The 21,987-nt window shown below is 27.2% G+C and overlaps 1 protein-coding gene and 1 pseudogene across 8 annotated transcripts in view; one reads left to right on the plus strand and one right to left on the minus strand.

The window, feature by feature from the left end:
- Window positions 1-553: 553 nt before the first annotated feature.
- Window positions 554-21,987, minus strand: part of Rpn3 (regulatory particle non-ATPase 3) — a 32,600-nt gene continuing 11,166 nt past the window's right edge. For 4 of the 8 annotated variants that reach the window (XM_016048940.4, XM_016048944.5, XM_071180005.2 and 1 more), the window contains exons 5-12: window positions 21,332-21,468; window positions 20,252-20,442; window positions 18,934-19,037; window positions 17,773-17,887; window positions 13,079-13,302; window positions 9,528-9,683; window positions 6,015-6,065; window positions 554-791 (exon numbers count right to left, since the gene is read on the minus strand). In XM_016048940.4, the coding sequence (XP_015904426.2) occupies window positions 714-791; window positions 6,015-6,065; window positions 9,528-9,683; window positions 13,079-13,302; window positions 17,773-17,887; window positions 18,934-19,037; window positions 20,252-20,442; window positions 21,332-21,468 (1,056 nt within the window). In that variant the 3' untranslated portion in view covers window positions 554-713. Of the gene's footprint in view, window positions 792-2,665; window positions 2,831-6,014; window positions 6,066-9,527; window positions 9,684-13,078; window positions 13,303-17,772; window positions 17,888-18,933; window positions 19,038-20,251; window positions 20,443-21,331; window positions 21,469-21,987 lie in introns of those variants that run through there. The other 4 variants (XM_071180008.2, XM_016048943.4, XM_071180009.2 and 1 more) reach the window with 1 other exon arrangement.
- On the plus strand, window positions 13,884-17,491 carry LOC139425517 (ethanolaminephosphotransferase 1-like; annotated as a pseudogene).

Consider the following 21,987-nt stretch of genomic DNA (forward strand, 5'->3'; position numbering starts at 1 on the left):
CTAAGTTTTGTCTTCGGCATTCGAAATGAATATTCTGCGTTCAGCAGTATAGGCTAAATACCAAATATTTGTATGTTGCATCTCTAATTTAGTAACAGTAATTGCTGTTTACCTTTTAAAATGTAAATTTTTTTTTTAATTACAATTTTACAGTGTTGAGCATAATCTTGTATCTCTTTACAATTTAAAAACTCCTTGAACAGGTTTTTTGCAATAACAGGACAATTTGCACAAATTCACAAAAGCAGGATCTTTCTCTTGATGTGACTTTAACGCTTATTTTATATTCACCAATTACTAGTAATTTTTTCACAATTTCACACAAAACGGACCTTTTACAAAATGTCTGGACAGACCACTGCATCTAAAAGCCATATCTACTTCAGCGTACTGTACTGAAATTACATCACATGGGATACAACCCCGCAACTATTAATAAATCCTACACAAATCAAAAAAGAAAAATATGCAACTCAATTTATTAAAAATGATTATAATAAGCAAATAATACACATTGAAAAATGAATAGAGGAAGGAAATAATAAATAAGAAGTTTTATAGAAAATTTTATTTTCAAGCTAGTCAGCTAATAGCCTCTACTAATGTTAAATATATATATATATATATGTTAGGACATTCAGTAGGTGAATAAAGTTCAAACATGATGATAATATGTTTCTCATGAATAAAAATTATACAGATTTGTTATAAAGTTAAGGAAATCCATCGTCTTCTTCATCTGTCATTTCTTTAGCATATTCTATGTCTTGTTTCTCTCTTTCTCTGCGCTCCTGTAAAATGAGAAGTTAGTAAAAATCATATTTGGCGCTGTATTTGTTGTTCCTATAACTTTATCAATGGAAGCAAATGTAACAAGTAGCATTTTCTGTCATCCCACTATTTTTTGCAAAATTTTGAATTAACTAAGATTTGTTTAGATAGTTAGAGGTGTGGAAACAGGCGGGTTCAAATTTGTATATGACCCTCTAAAATTTACAGACGATTGTGGTTTGTAGCGCAGCTAGCCTCTGATAGATTGGTACTAACTTGTCTCAAAGTAAAGGCAGTTTGTGTACAATATTGACCACATTGCTATTATCATGTGAATGGCCAAGAAATATACAGCCTTAGCTTACATGGCTTCCCTGGCTCACAATGGGCTGTTTTCTGATAGCTTTACTTTAATATTATAATTGAATTTAGAATATATTTATCAGAACTAATATCAAGCTTATATTCTTGAAATGAAAAAAATCTCAAAATAGAACAAAACTAAAGTTTTGCCTAAAAAGTGTTAACATGTTTTTTATTATTTAAAAAACTTGCACAGATAAGTGAGCTTTTAAATTATGTCACTTTTTGGAAAAAGTAATGGCATTTCCTTTGAAATAAAGAGGTTTATAGTTTCTGAGGAAAATGATAGTAAACAGGAGTGTACTTATTAGTAACAAAAAGCTGCTAGAAAACATCTAGAGTTTTCAATGCTCTTATTAAGAATTTATATATTTTTCCCATCTTTCAAATGAGCCATTTTGTTCTAATGCTCAAGAAATCAGATAAAAAAGGAAAGCGTAATTAAAAATGATTTCAAAAAATAATCTAGAAATATGTTTAACTGTTAATAAACTTTATCAGATATTTACAGAAATACAAATTTATCACCAGAATTCGAAAAGCAAAATAAAATTCTGTGACTATTAATTTTAAACAGTCATTATTATTATTATATATATATATTTTTTTTGCAAAATCGACTGGGGTAGATTTGTCAGAAAAGCTGTACAGACATGAGAAAGGGCGAAATTGTTTTATTTCCTTAACATTTAGATCACTTATTTAACTCACAGATAAGTTCATAGAAGTGGTATAAAAAAAGCACTATTAATATCTTGTCAAAATTCCAGTGCCTCCAATTTAACTGTTCAGATATTGACAATGTATCTGTTTGAAATTCTTGTGAAATTAAACATCAATGAAAGATCAACCGTTACTCTTAATACTCTGATTGCTGTATTAACTGTTTATTTGATGCACATAATGGTATATATGTACAATTGTTTAACATGCACCATTAAGTGCTAAATTTGAATAATATTCGAAAATCAATGTGATCATAGATTAAAAAACATTACTGACTGAATAATTCAAAACAAAACGCCATGTGATTGCCAGAAGATAGAGTAACAATATTGAAACTCCAATTAAGATGCCAGAAAATCATCGAAAGTTTGTTCAGACTATGTCCCTCAATTAAATTTTAAAAAATTAAGAGCATAAGCAATGTAGTTACCTACATTAATGATGCCCTTATAAAATGACATTTTATTTTGTGTACTATAGTAGCACAAATATATTTTTTTCTATACTTTCCTAGATGCCTGGACGTAAAATTTCTTCACTATTCTATAGATGTCAATGAAAAATCGTTAGAGAAATTATGGAAACAATATTTCAAAATACTTTAATTCCATACCAAACAATTAGCAGGTTACAATAACTTATTAACCACTAATGAGTAAAGAAATTAATGGTTAAAAAACAGGTTGTTTTTTTTTAAAGAGAATTCTAAAACAATACGAATTCATAACTAATGCATAAAAATTTGTTTCCATAAAAAGAACAGGGGAAAAAATAACAAAGCCAAGTAAAGTAACAAAACTGTGACTATGCTATTTAACAAAGCTTTATTTACAAAATATGGAACATTTAATTTAAAAAACAAATTGCAAGTAAACAGGAAACTAATTAAAACAATTGCAAGCTTGAAAAACAAAGTCCATCACTTTCAGTAAAAAAATCTTTTTCTCCACCTTATAATAGTTGGTTTTTTCTAAAAAGGATTCAATTTAAAAAGCAATTGAAATGGAACATAATAAAAATAAGCTGAAATAAATCCTATCAAAATACATAAATAAAGCACAAAATTAAATGCACATTTGATAAGAAACTTTTTTATAATCCAGGACTAGATCTTTTAATTTTTTCTGCAGTCACAAAGTAATAAAATAAGATACATTTTTATATCTTTTTCAGTTTATTTATAAGCAAATTTTTATTTGCACATAAACATAAACTGAATGGTAAAAGGTTACTTAGTACCCTCAATTTAATTGTATGAATAAAGAATACTATGATTATTATTGAAATATACTAGACATATTAAATGCTTTTTATTTTGATGATTAAATTTTTTACATAAACTCACGATAAACTTGTTAACTCTAGTAAATATAAGTTATAAAAAAATGACATTTTGGAACAATATACAATTAGCAGACTACTTTAAAAAGAGGCAAATGACAAACTAAAAAAGAAAGGGAAAAAAAGTATAATTTGCCCTGTTTAAGTATAACAAATGCAAATTTTATCACAAAGAATAATAAACTACAATGTTTTTTATTTTAGAATTACTTTTTCAAAACACAAACTTTGAAGTTTCCAACAAATTTACCTTAATGGAACACTGAACAACTGATAATAATTTGAGATAAACATGTAGGAAATTTTTTTAGTACTGTTACAATCGAAAACCTATTCAGTTAATTATCCCAATATTTATATAAACTGTGTAACAAGATCAAAAACTCATTATTCAATTCATTTTAAAGTAGAGCTATAATTATCTTGAAAAGCAATAAATATCTAGATTATCATTTTTGTTGAAAGCTAATCTGTTGGATGATTCCCCCAATTCATCCCCCAATACTGTATTGTTCATTTTAATTGATCATTTTTAAAATCAGGAGAAAAGTCAATAATTGTGAAACTACAAAACTCAACCCCTAAGATTCGACACTGCATTTTCTAAAAATAATAAGTATGTGTATAACACTGAATTTATCATAAAAATTTGATGATGTAAAATTGCTAAGTTTCTTTTTTAAAAAATGACAATTCACAAAAAGTTTAGGACAATGATTCTGGCAGGTTTTTTAACAAGCATTATTCATTAAAATAAGAAGATGAAAGAAAAATTCAAATATTTCAACCAATATTCAAATCAATATTTTAAAATATGTATTTGTAGAAAATGAAGTGTGTTAAACGCATATAAAAATCAGAAATATGACAAATACGAACCTTGGAAACAAAGCTCTTAAAATTAGAGATTCTTTTTATTAACTGCATGACTTAAAAAAAAAACTTTTTAACAGAAGATTAGCAATTATTGCTGTACAGAAAAAAACTGAAAAAATAAGTAAAGAAATAATAATTAAAACATTAGTTTTAAAAAATTTGATCTTTTTAACAGCAAATATTGTTCTATAGAAGAAAAAAAAAATAAGTAAAATAATTAGATCATAAGAAAATGTAAATATTAATAATACCAAATATTCTGTCATGGAAAAGCAAACTGAAAACTACTTTTTACAATATTGGCGAATGAAATATATAGTTAGGATTTATAATGAGCAGCTACCAAAGATAATTTTTTTTGTGAACCAATCTGATAAGCCGATCTAGCTTTTGTTATCTGATATGAAATCTGGTGGAGTTTTCCTTAGCTGTAAAATTTGACTTATGCTCTTCAGATTCAGAATGCCTTTTTATAACATTAAAACAATCTTTTTTAAATATTGACAGGGATCATATTGCACACCAGAAAGGTCAAATTACTTCCATATAGAATTTATTTTATATTTTTGGTGCTCTTTTATATTTATTGGATCCTGAATTGCCCTGGATATTTTGATTTTAATTGTTGCTTTATATACCTATTTTTCAATTTATTACTTTTCAAATTAATTTTATTGTATTTTGGCTATCAATACATTTTCTAATTATTTTTAACCATTAAACCATCATCTTTCAAAGAGTTCTTTTCATGCTTTTGGACTTCAGTTGTCTTTATTGTAACGAAATCATCTGTACTCTAATGTTGTTGTTTTTTTTTTTGTAACTGTATTTATTGTGGTTGTCAAATTGTATTGTATTGCATTGTAACAGTCGAGTGCCCATATCCTTGGGCGGGAGAACTAACCAAATTCTACTTTCATATAGAATACTCCAATCAGACACAATATGCTCATTAGAATCAGTCATATTAAGTCATTGTTAAAATTTTACATTTTCAAATTTCATAAAAAAAATATGTTCAAAAGTTTTGAATGTTCAAAATATCATTATCAATTAAATCCGCAAATGTTTATCTTTAACTTTTAAACAAAACATTTAAAAATAAAATGAACAAAAAAAAGAGCACTTGACATAATGATTTTGACTTAAATGAGTCAGTATTGGAAAAAACATCACCAGTTGGTAAAAAACCAGGCTTTAAATTCATACCTCAGCTGAATTCTGTTTAGCTTATAGCTCTCTTTGGCAAACTGTCTTTTACATGACATGATAAATGAGTTTTTAACCTACCTATTTGATTTTCAAAAAAAAATTCTTCAAATAAAAATTTTTTCCGAAAATTACTTAAGAAAATACAAAAGTAATGTAAAATAATACATATGTATAAAACAATTTACATACATATGAATAAATTAAAACATATGCATAAAACAATTTACTAATCGAACAATCAGAATTTGAAGATTCATAATCGATTTAGATAACCGAAAGATTTTCGAGGTGTTACTGTTTATACAACTTAGCGTTGTTACTAGATTTTTAACTCCCTATTTGACTTCAAAAAAAAAGTTCAGATAAAATTTTTCCCCAAATTTATTTAAAAAAGAAAAAGTTATTTCCTAAGTACATGAAAGTTTTTAACTAAAAAAAATATTTTTCTTTTTAGAGAACATAGTTTACATACACATTTTTGAAAGTTTTCCAAAAGACAAAAATAGATACAACTGACTTACATAAGAGTTAAGGCTTGACAAATTAGATTAGGGGTAATAACCACAATTTTTATATCACGCAATACATATAAACTAATATATATGTATAAAACAATTTACTAATCAGAATTTAAAATTCTTAGTTAAATTGATTAAATATATACTATGACCTTAAACAAAATCAGTATTAGAGCTATAATAAAATGATTCCAAACAAATACTTACTTCTGCAGTTTCAAGATCTTTATGAAATGATTTAGGAGGAAATCTCATAGTCTAGAGAAGAAAAAAAATTTATAAATACATAAAATTTCTAATAAAAAAGCTTAGTAAAATAATTATTTTCATTAATTTTCTTTTTATAAAGATAAATATTTTATTTATGTGTGAATTTAAATAAAACAGAAAAATCTAAAACACCAGTTTTTCTGCCTATTTTTAATAACAATGAATTTCATTTTATAGGTAATTAAAGAGTTTATTGTGAGAATTAATTATTCCTGTCACTTATTTAATTTCAATACTTTTCATCTTTTTGAAAAATGAATCTATGTGGAAGAAATCTATTCTTTAATTTTAACTTCTGCTTTTACATTTAAAATAAATTCTACCGACTTTAAATAGTCTTCACACATTTTAGCCATGCAACTATAGTGACCAATCATATTTTTTAAAATTTTCATTAAATCAAAAGTAAAGCGTTAATTGTATATTCCTGACATCATTACCTATGCCTTAAGAAGTGTTAATAATTCACTCTTTCTTTTACTTGAGATTTAAACATTTATGTCAATTTCACACAAAGGCTTTGCTTTCATATGCATGGTCAATGTTACACCACACACACTATATGTTTATAAATTATGTAATTTATATTTAACTGCGTTAAAAATTCTTAATTGAAGTCTTATCTTTGGAAATAAATTTTTTCTCCCCATAATTTTCAGACTTACTTTACACAAAAGAGCATTAAGTAAATTTTATATATTATATATTGATTTCGTTAAATTTTTGGGATCTACAGTGCTCAAAATAAAAAAATGAACCATCCTGAATAACCTTTGATCTAATAACTGTATCTTCACATGCTAGGACTCAATCTTAATGGCTCGAGGGGGTGACCTCAAATATGCTAATTAATAAGTGCAGACAATATTTTCAGTTATGAAATCAGACACAAAAACGTACTTTCTCGGACTAAGCACTTTTTTTTCAATGAATTCAGATTTCCGACCCCCAAAATATAGGGGGTAGCTGCAACCTGGGTAATAGGGTTCCCATAGATTGGTCGAAGAGCAGTCCTCAGTTTAGACCAGGGGTTTCCAACTTACATGAGGCCAGGGGCCGCAATTAAAAACACCAATTAAATGGCAAGCCGCAACTTTTACAAAATTTTTTATATGACTATTTTATGTGAGAAGGAACATACCGTCAGATTTTTATCAAGTTGTATAAAACAAAAGTATTGAATTAGAAAATTAAAATAAGAAGTAGATTTTCAAAAATACTTAATTGCATATTAAGAAATTCTGGCTACAGTAACTTTAATGTGCACCTATGTATTAAACAATTAATGTGCAACAGATATCAAATTGTTAAGATATAAAACTTTATATTAAAACTTGCATAGTAGCATGCAAAATGTTCAATGAGAGAATTGAGGTTTGTCTGCTGCAACTACTAAAGAATGGATATCCACCTCAAGTTCAGTTGTTAAGGGTCTCAAGAGAAGAGTCAGTAAGACGGTTTCTATTGTTATTCTTTATTAATTTCATTGATTAAATTACACTTTCGCACAAGTATGTACTTCCAAACATTGGGGTGAATTTTTGACCGAATTCTCACAGATTGGGAAATCTCTCTTTATCTAACAATTTAAAGAAATCAGCTCCTTCCTCATTTGCAAAAATGCATCTGCTTGAAGTTCACACAGTTCCAGTTGAAGATAAGTTGGCTGATCCTCAATTTTAGCTCGAAGATAGGTATTAGATTTTTTACGAAAATTATCTGCAAAAAATGACAACTAATATATTTTAGTTCGCGGGCCGCATGCGGCCTGCCAGTTGGTAACCATTGGTTTAGGGTTTAGTCCCTTTACTATTAATATTACTTTTTACGTACTTCGCCACATTGAGAACTTTTTAAGTGGATTGAATAATTTTTGCAAAAAATAAATAGTATATATTTATTTATTTTTTAATAATAGGCGAGAAAAAAATTTGAATTGTAAGGTATACATTTTCTTATATCATTTTAAAGTATTTAACATCATGTCAAAATACAAAATATTTGGGCAAAATTGGGTGAATAGTTCCTCAAAAATCAAATTTTAAATATACAGCTTTTTTAAACTTAGATTTCTCAGGAACTATTCAACCGGTTTTGCTCAAATTTTGCATTTTGTGATGTAAAATTATACATTTAAAATGATGTAAAAATTTTTATACCTTATAATTCTAAATTTTTCAATTAATATTTAATAAAAAAAAGTAATTAAAATTTACTATTTGCACGGAATCATATTTGAATAAATGAATTCTATAACTGTGTGCAAAAATTTTTCAAGTCGCTTAAAAAATTAAAAATTTCAATTCGCTATTTAATTCAACACAGCAGTCATTTTAGCACTAATCAATTTATTTAAAAATTATATTTTTTATTGATATTGAATGCATATATTTGGAGACCTATTCACCAATGTCAAGCTTTAAAGTAAAAAAAAAAATAATAATAATAAATAAAGGTTTCTTTTTTTCATGCTTTCTTAAAATTTATCTTTAATTTTATTCCAGGTTGCCTACTTTGAGATTAAGTATCTGTTAATTCAAAACTAAATGAATTTATTTGCTAAGAATCTGTTGAAAAGCAATAGTAATTAATGATTTGTGTTAGTTTATTAAATGTAAAGCAATAGATGACTTTCAATTTGTAAATATTTAATGCTTAAATTTTATGTTTTCTTAATCAAATCTTCAATTTTCGGATACAGTTACAAATGAAAGTTGGAATTTGAGCAATAGTTCGAACATCAGAAAGGAATGAAAGAATGTTACATGATGTAAGTCCTTGACATTTTGAAAGCGGGTGAATAAGCATTTATAACTAATTTAAGCATTTAAACCAAGAAATCCAGAAACCACATTGGACTAAAATGATACATTAATTCAAATCGATTAAAAGAGGTTTCCAACTCAAAGATAACATGCCTGACAATTTTTAGTTCACTTTTAACATGTGAAAATTTAGCATCGTAAAATCTCAGAAATAATCTTCAAAGCAAACTATAACATATTGTTTTAGAAAGAATATAAATGATTTTAATACACTTATAATATATATTAACTTTAATTCAAAGTCATAATTATAGATGTTTGAACTTGTCACACAGACTAAAAACTTCCTTTAATAACTGCAAGAGCCTCGAAACTAAATGAAACAAAACTTTCTAAATAACAAATTTTTCTGCACACAGTAACAGATTTTGTTTTAAAGACACCACAGTATAAAATATAATAAAACTAGAGATGTCTTACACCTGACCACTACCACAATGGGTTCAAGTAGAATTGTTTATATTGTTACAGATTCATTTTGTTATAGAAAAAACAAAAGAATAAAATTTACAAAAATTGTTACAATTGTTATTGTCTACAGTAGAGTTATATGCATTGTCACAGCATCATTTTACTATAGAAAAAACAATTAAAGGAATAAAAATTATAAATACAATAAGAATACCTTGACTGATTTATTGTGAATATCCAGGCAGAAACTTATCCTTTTATGAAAGGCAGCTAAAGGTTCACCAGTACTGTAAACATCCACAGTTTGTTTAGATTGCATATAGCCTTGCGCATGATTTATGGTAGCTTCAATCACACCATCACGGATGGCCTAGAAGAGATAAAATGAGTTTTAAAATCCTTTGTACTTTTTTTTAACACACTAAAAGATAGAAACAAAGAATTTTTAAAACTTTCTAGCAAAACAAGAACAATAATACTAAGTGAAAAAATAAGAGGCATTTATTACATAAACATGCTTTTAAAAAATCATCTAATTTCTCAGCCAGTACATACCATACAGGAAAGCCGCTTGTGGAAAATTTGAAACTATCGTGGAAAAATTCATAGCATTACTCTAGTGTTCTCCCAACATGTTTTTAGAAGGGTGGCCTGTCTCCCTGCCCTTTGATGAGCTCTCTTTGCCCTTTTTATAAAAATAACCCACCATCCCTTAAAAATACTAACTTTTCATTCATATTTCATTAAAAAAATCTAATTCACTATTTAATATTACCTGTGGTTATAGGTTTATTTGGATTGCTATTACAAATATTTATTTTATTAGTATTATTCTCAACTGGTTAAATTTTTAGAAGTTTCCTTTTCATATTAATGACTTTTTAAGCAATTTTAATCGTTAAATTTTATTTTATATAAATACCTTTAAAAAATCACCCTTAAATATTTATTGTTTCATAATTTTTAGTTTAAATGTTCAAATTATAGAAAAAATCTTTAAAATTGCTTAGCAAAACATAATTTTTTTTAGTTTATACTTTTTTTGAAGAAAAACAATTATGCACAGAGATTATCTCTTAGTATGCTTTTAATTATTATTTATAAACTACAAATTTTTCTCTTATTTTGATAATCAGTGAGTATTATTTTTTGAAATACACACAGAAAATAGCATAAGAGGATAATTTTAAAATTATTGAGGATCAAAACCAGTTATAAAATAATATTACACATTTGATAAATTTTTATGGTGCCTTTCAAAACTCCAAGTGTCCTTTTTTGTTAGGAAGCACCCTGCCCTTTTTTATTTCTAGGGAGAACTGTGTTACTCTAATGAGGTTAATTTATATTAAAAAGAAGAAAAACACTTGAAATTGTATTTGACTTTAAGGGGTCACAGTACCCTTGTAACATTTTTTTAAATAAAAGTATAATCATTCACTTTGTGGATGCTTTACATACTCATTTAACTTATAATCAATAATTTATCTTCAAAAAATAGTTAATCTGCTTAATTTTTTTTTTACATTCTAAAAAATATTGAACAAATTCAAAATTTTTAAATTCCTAAGGCTTTTTTATTTTACACATTTTCCAAATTTTTTTTTTCTTTGTGCCTGCAATATTCATCTTAACAATTTTGTGCATTCATTTGTTGATATATCAATTAGAAAATTTTTAATAGCAAAATCAACGTTCAATGTCTCTTGGCTACAGTTCGTATGGAACAAAACTTCTTTGTTTTTTAATCATTTCCAACGATTTTAAATGATGTGGAATTGCTTACTGAGTCACTTGTAATGTAAGAGTGAGTCACTTGTAATGTAAGAGCAAGTATTTTATTCGTTTGGGAGGAATCTTCTTCCAAGTTCTCATCTTCATACAATTTCGGTTTTTCCACTACATTCTTCGTCTTTCACGTCGAACTCACCATTTTTAAACTTCTGAAACCACTCATGACAACTTCTCTCACTTAAAGCAGCCTCACCACATGCTTCTCCAAGCAATCGATATGACTCAGCTTCAAATTTCTTTAAATTAAAGTAGATCAAAAGTTCCTGCAAATGGCACTTATCTGGCACAAAACTGCTATTTTTGCACGAAAATAATTTCGTAACGCAAATACGGAATCACTAAAATTTTTTGTTACCAAATGAACTAACTTACAGTAAGGCGTTTAACACCAGTCAATTTCTACATAACCTGGTAGTGCCATCTTGTGACGAATGGTGGGAACTTAAATGTACACCCATTTAATTCAGTGAAAGAAATCGTGTTTAGGCGAACAATTTTTTCTATCGATAAGAAGGGGGGAAACAAACACTGCAAGATCTTGATAATTACATCAATATGAATTTTTCTGAACAAATCTTGTTATTTTATTAGATTACAGTAATTTTCTTTAGATATGTCACAACTAATCCGGATAATGTTAGCAAAAATATTGATCAACATGTTCGTTGCTTGATCATGGAACATCGCATGATGGAACTCTTTCCGTTGGCTAATTAATTGGCTGGTAGTTTGAAGTGTTTAGTGCCGGCTCTGCACATGAATAAAGAATTTTTAGGTTACGTGTTAATACATGAATTAATATGTTTTTATTATACATTCCTTAGTCTTTGCTAGCTTTCTAAGGTAAAAAGAGAAACAGTTTCAGAAATATCTCTGGAATGCAAGGAACATACCAAAAATCAAATTTTTAAATGTTAACATAAAATATAATAAAATTAAATGTTAACATGTAGTTAGTTTTTAAAAGGACTTTTTTTTAATTAAAATGTTATAAAAGGCTATAATGAAATTGAGAAAATTAGAACTAATGCAACAATTGAAACAATTTGTCGATAAACATCGCTGTTAGTGACAAGAAAAATTGTGATCGAATGGCTTTGCTCAGAAAAACTAATTCGCTGATTTCATAGGACGGGAGTACAAAAGCTAGTGCAATATAAAATCTATTGTTATTAAGTTATAACCAATTAATAATTTTTGGAGAATTTTATTAAGTACTAAAACCTTTTGAATAATTTTATCATAAGAAAAAATTATCCCAAAAGCATCGGAACAAACTTGAACAATAATAAATGGAATCAGCCCACAGACTTAAAAAAAACCTGTCGTAAACAAAAGCAGATATCCTAACCCCTTCTTCCACCTCTATAACAATCTTTGCTTTTTTAAAACTGCACAGTCCCATAGTCTCCAAAGAGGTCAAAGGTTTATTCATCCATTTATCAACCATGGGAGGGTTTCATGTAGCATTGCATTCTAATTTAACAGGATTATAATGGAACAAATATTGATACAAACAAAGTATTGCTAAGTTGATATTTCAACTGTATAGCAATAAACTTCCGTCTAAAAAAAGGAGGCACGTAACGGATGGTAAAATAATTTAAATTAAACAAATTCCAGCTTTTTTTTTTTATAATTTTGCTGATTTTCCCAGGTTTTCATCCAAACTTCCCAGAAGTATAAAAAAAATTCCCTGAAAATTTCAGGTGGGTGGCCATCCTGGCTATATTTTGTCTTGCTATGCAAAAACTACAAGACTTACAAACTTGAAAATACAAAAGTGCGCAGAAAAATGTACAAGTAGTTTCATGAAATTTTTATGAAACTTACATCAGAACTGAAGAACAAGACTATTAGTCTTTTTGACTTGTTGAAATTATTTATAAGTAGTTCTAGACAATATTTTTTTTAAATTTCAAGTAGAAATGATAACACTCATAAGGGTATAACAAAAATAAAAAGACAAACCTTAGCTACAATGAATTCAACATCTTCAGAACTTCCTAACGTCAACTTTTGTGCAATCTCTGACAAAGAGATGCGAGAATATGACAGGCTGATCATGCGAATACCCGTTTTTATTACATTATGTCTTAACCTCAGAATGAGAGTATAAGTGTGATCCTTCTGGAATTGAGGGCCTAAGCTCTCCAGAACTTCATTAAACATGTTTAGGTTCCCAGCTTTAACAGCTAAAACAAAAAAATTTAAGTTTCACAAAAGATTCTAATATACTTTTGACAGTATTTATTATAAACATATAACAGTAAACAAAAAACACTTTTCATAAGCTATTAAGCAGTGTTTAAGATCAATTAGTCATTTTCAAAATTTGATTACTTTAATAAATTAAAAAATTGTGCAGTAAGCTATAATAAAAGAATTGAGTTTTAATTAATATAAAATTTTAACACTTCAATACTATTTTATCCATTAACATAAAATATAGTAAAATGAACTTTAAAACTAATTTTAAAAAATTTATAATATGAAGCAATTATAGAGTATAATAAAGAGCTATCTTTTACTTAAAGAACAGATGCAAGAAAAATAAAATAAATCAAGTAGCACAACAGCTAGCAAATTAAAATAATGTGAGAAATTAGCTTATCCATAAAATACTGAAAAGAAAAATTATAATAACTAAAAGGAAAATTATTGTATAAAATTTTGTAGTGTTGCTACAACTTGCTTGTTATAGCCTGTTCTTATATTCAAATTTTTCTACAGTTTTACGATTTATTTCTCTTGGCTGCACTGCTGTATCAAAACCATGTCTCTTTCTGTCTTGGACAATTCAAATACAACACTAGATAATACAGTTTGAAATGGGCTCCATTAGAAAAGATAAGCATTACTTGTCTGCCGATTTTTAGTCAATGAGAAGGCAGAGGAAGGGAGAAAAGTGGGCCCACATAGATAATACTTCAGTTTTTTTTTCGTTTTTTTTTTTTTATTATTTTCTCCAAAATACAGCAAAAATGTTTATAATTGAAACCTTTAGTGATCACAGAGGAATAAAAAAGGGTAGGGTGCTTCGTCTCTGAAAGGGGCACTTTGAGTTTTGAAAAGGCACTCATTTAACACCTTATCAAAATTTGAAACATTATGTAGCAACTGCATTTGATCCTAAACAATTTTGAAATGACCCTCTTATACTATTTAATGTGTGTATTTAAAAAAGTAACTCTCACTCATTATCAAAATAAGAGAAAAATTTGCAGTTAAAAAGAAATTAAAGGCATGCTAAAAGACAATATCTGAGTATAATTTTTCAAAAAAACTAAAAAAAAAAAAGATTAATTGATAAACTTAAAAGCTTTTTTCTATAATTTAAACTGGAAATTATTTAAAAATGAGCATCAAAAGGCGCATATTTCAAAGAGAGAAGAATTTAAACAAAAAATTATTGTAATAATAATCAGAATTAAATCCATGAACACAGTTTTACCAATGCGTAATTAATTAAACGGGGAATTTTTTATTAATGCATTATGAATAAAAGGCATGTTTTTAAGGGATGGCAGCTTATTTTTACTAAAAGGGCATGAAGGCATTAATAGGAATCTAAGAACAGGCAGGGTGGGCTGCTCTTGTCAAAACACTTAGGGAGAACACTGGTGATGTTCTGCCATATGGTCAAATTCATGCAGTGATAGTGTTTGATAATATATAAATTAATTAACATTAACATATTTAATAAAATAAATTAACTCTTTTGATTCTTATTTCTAAACAAACTTATCTTTCTGTTGAATGTGTGTGTGATGAATTTGGATTAGGCTGTATTTGTTAAATATTTTAAAATTCAATTTGTAGCCACTTTTAACTAGCCTACCTTTGATAATTACACAACATATTTCCTAATTTAATACTCCACTATACCACCCAAATCGTCACATGTATTTTTTCTTCACATTAAAAAAAATATACAGAGCGAACAGAACACAAAAAAATACTTAAGTGAACATATTTTAACAGTATTTTCCCCCTGAAAAAATTAAAAGACGTGAAAATTATGAGTATAGTGCATTAGCCACAAGCCCTTTAAGCAATTATGTTATTCATTCATTTTGGAATCAAGCAGTGAAGCCAGTACCGCCAAGGCTCGCACCTATTTACCGACATTCACAGGGATTCTTTTTAAGCGCTTGAATGTTGTCTTACTTTCAGTAAATGACTATTGTGTTAGATAAATAAATGCTAAAAGGGTTATTTCAATTTTGATTGATTAAATAACATAAAAAAGGGTACAGATTCGATCAGCGGCAGTCGCTTAAGATGACGATGTCACACATTCAACTTATGTCGGTAACGTCATGGTCTGCGGGTTCGGCCAGTTAATGTTCATTTGCTGATGGTCATTTTCGTGTGCATCATGACACCATCCCTTATCTGTTTAAAAGAGAATTCAAGCTTTTGTTGAAGCCAATTATTTAGCATTCTTTCTTTTTGTCACTTAGTTTGTGAGAGTATGTTTACCATTTTAATATATTTTTAAAATAAATTTATTGCTATAGAACCTTTGTTTTTTATTTGTTTTGTTGACATCAGAGCAGGGCATTATTCACGAAAATTTTATTCATGACAAAATTTATTCAGAATAAATTTATTCTGAATGATTATTCATATGAAAATTTAGTCATTATTCATCATTCATTATGCAAATGTATAAAAATTTTTGAATAATGATTGATGAATAAACTCATTAGTCCTGACTAATTTTTCTGAATAAAATTTTGAATAACCAGCAAAAAATGCAATTGATATGTCTTTGTCTACAACGAGATGCAAAACATCGTTTGCTCTTAAACGTCTTATTTTAGGAATTAAACTATAAAACTCAGACAAGTAGGACTATTTATTTTTATGTTATTTTAACTTACTCCAGCGTAACATACTTAGTTGTGCTAAAAAGTAGGTTTATAACAGTTTAGTTACTTAAGTTCATTTTAAAATTTTGTTCTAAAATCTATAAAACACAATTTTTTATAGTTTTTGAAAGCTAACGATAATATTACTTTAAATTTTTAAATAAAATTTTAACTTAAAAAATTAAACACTTTTTTGCCATGTAACCATTTCTCAAAAGTATGCATTATGTTAGACAAAAGTAAATTTTCTCAAACATTATATAAATATACTTGAAAAGGATTAACGTTTTATTTGTAGTTGTCATAATCGTAGTCAATTAGAGTATTCCGTGCCCATTTTTGTTGACCAGTGAAATTATTCAGTTATTCTTGACTAATGAATAAAGGACATTGAATAATGAATGATTTATTCTTTATTCAAAATATTTCTGACTAATGAATAAATCTTTATTCATCATTCATTATTCAGATTTTGAATAATTATTCATCATTCTTTATTCATTATTCTGAATGACAAATGCCCATCTCTGGTTGACATACAGATACAACGTCATTCTGCGACTATCTCGGCCGTCATATTGTTTCTGAGCTTCCGGTGATTCATTTTCGTCGTATCCACCAATTCCAAAGTGGGCTTGGATAATCATTCCCTTGCCCACACATTAGAGGGTATAGATGGGAAGCATGTGGTCCTACAAAGTCATCTGGTCGATTAGAACAGTTGGGCAGCCCTGTTTTTGCCAAAACACATGTTCTTTATTTGGCTGTGGTGAGTTTCGCTGTAGTTTTCTTCATTATGGAGCATGTTTCATATTCTCACATTGGGAGAGATACAACACTGGAGAGCATCCATGAGGTTAGGATACATCTCAAATGGTCTATTTACCACTTTCTTAATTACTTATTTTAAAGTGTAAAAATATTGGAAATGTACTGGTCTTGCCGTGGACAGATTATTGAACTTTTCGTAAATGGAGGAACTTTTGCTATGTCATTACCTGTTAGTTTGTACAATATATACACTGAGCCCCATCCAAAAAAGAGCTAAAATAAAATTCTCAGTGGGAAACCATGCGTCAATTGGTGCCTATAACTATTGTTTTTAAGTACAATGGTGTGAGCAATGATGTCTCCGACAAATATCTAAAGTAATCACCCCAGAGTATTCTATTATATAGTTGGAACTGTTTTTTTTTCTAATATTGCCTGTAGATTATTTGTCAACCAGGTGAGTTCAACTTGTGAAACTTTTAACTGGTTGTTTTACCCCATTGGCTTTGCTATAGCCTTCATTTTTAATTCTCCGAATAAGAGTAGTAAAACTGAAATTCAGGTAACTTGGGCTTTATATTATCTGCTGTTGCTCATATTCATTACAGAGTTTGTTGTGCAACAGATGTGCCGTCATTTCCAGATACATTGTTTTTCATTGAAGGAAGGTAAAAGTGATTTTATTCCTTATCTCAATTTGCTTGTGCAAATGTTAGTTAAGTTAATGTTTTTTTAAAACTTGAATTCCTTTTGTGATCTAACAGAAAAAGAACTATTTTCAGGTATCAACAACTTCAGATCTAAAATTTAGAGGCAATTATTTTCCTGTCAAAAATACGTTTCTCATAGTATATTATATATATAATATATAAGAAACGAAACTACACAAATTGGTTTTGATACAGTACAGCAATGCAGCCAGTAAAAATAAATCTAATAATTGTAGTAAAATTTGAATAAAAGAACAGGCTGTAACAATCAAGTTGTAGCAACACTATAATTTCAATATTTACATACCCTGAGTTAATTTATAATAAGGTGCCAAGGATTTTCTTAATTGAGGTTGGCGAAACAAAGACCTGTCAGGTATATCACCAAGCAATAATTCTACAGTTATTGCCAATTTGTAAACCTACAAAATGTAAAGAAAAAAAATTAGTAACATAAAATACAGTAGATATTAAAAAACAACTTTTGTAACAAAAATTATTTCCCCTAACTGTAAATAATGAAACAAAGAAAATGCAGAACAGAAGTGTTTCATACCTAACAAAAATTGTGATGTTGTGTCACTGCCGCCCATGTCTTGCTTTTATGAGTGAATAAGTTTTATGACTGGATGGAATTAGATAATCATATTAATGCACATAAAATTTCGACACATTCAATATTACAGACCAGGGGATAGAGCAGAATTTCTTGCCAGACTCTTGTTAAAAAAAGTCATTTAAGAAAGAAAAAGGTTCCTTCTAGGATTGGGAAACAGAATATGCTTTTCATTATGTTTTATTTTATTTCGTTAGCTTGAGTTATATCCAATATATTATCGTATGAAAAAGATCTCGAATTTGTGACAGTTAACACTTATTTTATAAAGTAACAGAAAACAATAAAAAAGAAACGGTTTCTTCAGTACACTTTAAATACATTTTTAACAAATTACTTTTACTATGAATAAATCTTATAAAAACTCATATTTTTCTAATAATTTAAAAACTTTTAGCTGTCATTATTTTATTTCAACATATATAAAAATCCATTAATTTACCAATAGCGCAATTTAGGAAAATAAATCAATATATAAATAAAAAGAAATAAATAATATTTTAAAAAAAAGTCAATTTTTGCAACTTTTTTTAATGTCTTCAATTTTTAAACTACAAATATTCAGATGGTAAGATATTTTAGCATAAGATCTGAGTGATCAAAACAGCAAATATAATTAAATCTGTTCATTTGCATTGTAGCAATTAATTTGTGCATAAAAACATTTAACAAAACAAAACTCTTGATAAAAAGATATTTAAAATTTCCTGTCAAATAAAATAGAAAAGATAATTTAACTAGTTTGATTTTGATTAAAAAGATTTGAGGCTAATCTAATAATGCAGAATTTATGCTATTATTAGGAGGATAAATTAATTTACAAAAATAAACTGATAAATATCGGATGCATACTGTTTGCCTGAATCCAACAGCAGATGTCTCTGGAGCTTTTCTGATTGCTTGTAGTAAATTTTTATGGGCTTCAGAATAATCTAATTGAATAGCTTTTATGCGACCTGTAAGAGAAAATAACAAGGAAAAATGAAATGCCTTATAAATAAAAACAAATCTGATAAAAATAAGGGAATGAGCAAAACACAGGGTTGGAAGTCCAAAATATAAAATTTAAGGACAAAATTGCCTCCAAAATTTAAGGATGCTGCTCTAATGGGAGCAATTTGTACAATACCAATATGGGTTCACAGATATACAATTGGTAATAATTTTTTTTTATTATTAAATATTTCTTTTTTAAAAAAATGGGTAGTGGAAACAGTCTATCTACGGAAAATCGTTAATTAATAGCAAAATACGAGGATTCTCTCGCGAAATAGTGATGAAGGGGGTGTAGAAAGACAAGCTTTTATACCCTCAAATTAAGGCTCCAACACTGGAAGTAGATTAATATTATCCTTTATGCGCTATGAAAACTTTATAGCTCATTTTGTTATTTACTTTGTTTCATATGACATAATTTTTGAATTTGAAAGTTCTTCAATTCTTATTTAGATAAATAATATTTATTCTTCCTGTTAACTTTTAAAAAATTTAGAAAAACACAAAAATTTCAGGACATTTATTGAAATGTTTAATAATTAAGAACACTTTCTTTCTTTTTTTTAAATTTTTTTAAGGAAATTAAGGACAACTTTGAGACCTGAAAAGAATAAGGAAAGGATGAGGGCAAGCAAGTGCACACATGCCATATTTATTTGGATTAATACACTTTCAGGTTTACAAAAATAGATAATGAGCCATGTAAATTGTAAAAATAATCAGTTATATATTTGAAACTCCAGAGTTGCCAACACAGAAAAAAAAATGTAGAAGATTTTGTAAAATCATTAAAACAATTTTTAAAAATAATTATGAAAAATAAATTATTCAACTTGCAAAGAACTGGTAATCAAGCATCAATAAAGAGAAATAAAATAGAAAAAGTATTTTACACTACAGCACAATATTTTCCGATTAGTCTCAGACTTGAATATGAAAACTTTTTATTATGCTCATTATATTTCTAGATTTTTAATCATGTAATATAATAAATTCATTTTTATATAGAAGTAATATGTTATTCAATAATTTGTTTTTTAAAAAAAACTTTATAACAAGATTAAAATATTTTTGACCACATTAAAAAAGAAAATATATACTTTAGGTAATACTGTTTCACTATCAGGTAATACTGTTTACATTCACAAATAAAATTTTAATAATAGAAACTTACCAAGGTAGTATAAGAACCTAGCCCACTCATTATCAGAAGCCATTTCTGGAAATACAGATTTTGATGCTAGTTTAGAGGCTTGCTCATATAAATTATAGTGTAAATAATTGCGTAATAAACAATTCAGAAGAACAGCCTGGCCTTCATAGTCATTTCGTAAAACAGCACTTCTAAGGCGGCTGTGAAGAAAGCTACAGAAAGAAGAAAATATTTCAATGACATTTTTAATATTAAATAAAAAGGAGCAAAATATTTTTTCAAACATTTACAATTCTGTTAAAGCAGGCAACATCAGATTTATTTTTGAAGATAATAAATATTAAATATACAAAGAATAATATTGGTTTCTAAATAACCACTAATAATATTGGTTTCTGGTAATCACTAATAGAAGAAAAATTACACAAAACTAGCAAAAACCAGAATTATTTTGACACTATAAATTTTACATTTATTTTGCTATTATATAACACTTATAAAGCATTTATTTTTCAATTATTCAGAGCATTCAATCTAATGTTGTAATTAGAAAACATTTTTTAAAGCAAACACAAAAGAAAAGAAAAAAAAAACAGAATAAATTTACTAAAATTAGATAATTTTCACTATGAACAGGATCCCGACTTAATTTTTTTTTTTTAAATTCAAGGACTTCAATGACTTTCAAGGACCTAAAATCAAATTTTTCAAGGACCTATTCGGTATTACTGTTATATGCTAAAGTACATGTCAACCAGATTTTACAACTAATTAGAATATATATATATATATATATATATATATATATATATATATATATATTATATATTTGAAAAGTATTTTACATAATTGTAGCAGAAATTGCATTTTTTATTGCTAGTTCGGCAGAAGGAGTAAAATCATGGTTCCACTGTATATTGAAATTGAGATAATATTTTACAAGCATTCCATATTTCAGTTGTATCAGTTAATTTTTTCTAGTAGTAATTTTCAAATAGTCTTTAATAGAGATTTTTCTCTAAAATTTACTTCAACTTCAGTTTTCTCTAAAATTTACTTTACTTCAAATTCTATATTAAAAAATTAGATTAAAAAAATTACCTTCTTATATCGGCTAATCTGCCTGAGAGTTCATAACTCCTGGATAAGAAGAAATAACATTTTGCTGCAATCAGATCTACTGTTCGTTGAGGTTGAGCACACACTTTTTTCATTAATAGATCGGCACAATTAACAGCCTGAAAAAGGGATAAAAAGATAATGTTTTTTATCAAACTTGTAAGTATTTGATAATAACTCATATTTCTATAATACAAACATCAATACATAAAACAAACATGTAGCCAAAACCAATAGAATTATATTTATTAATAATACATAGCAAGGTAACAATAATAAGCATCATTATGAAAATATTAAAATTGAAAATTTATTTTTACTTAGGCAGTAAAATTAAATAATCTTTTAAATAATAATTGAATTTTTTTAAAGTAATATGTTAATAATTTAAGATATTATAATGTTTGTAAGCAATAGACAGTGATTTTCATGTGCAATAGAATTTTAAAATCAAGTTTTTTTAAAAACAAATCAACAAATAGAGATATTTTTCTTTTTTTGGATTTTTTAATTTTGAATTCAGCAAATTAAAAAAAAAAAAACTATATTTAAATGCTACTTATAAACTAGCTGTTATTTGAACTACAACCAAAGAAGTGATTTTTAAAAATTAGAATTAATTTGAAGTAAATAAATAA

The sequence above is a fragment of the Parasteatoda tepidariorum genome, chromosome 1, assembly GCF_982258835.1.
Source record: "Parasteatoda tepidariorum strain Cologne lab strain chromosome 1, Ptep-v5.0, whole genome shotgun sequence".
Taxonomy (NCBI): Eukaryota; Metazoa; Arthropoda; class Arachnida; order Araneae; family Theridiidae; genus Parasteatoda; species Parasteatoda tepidariorum.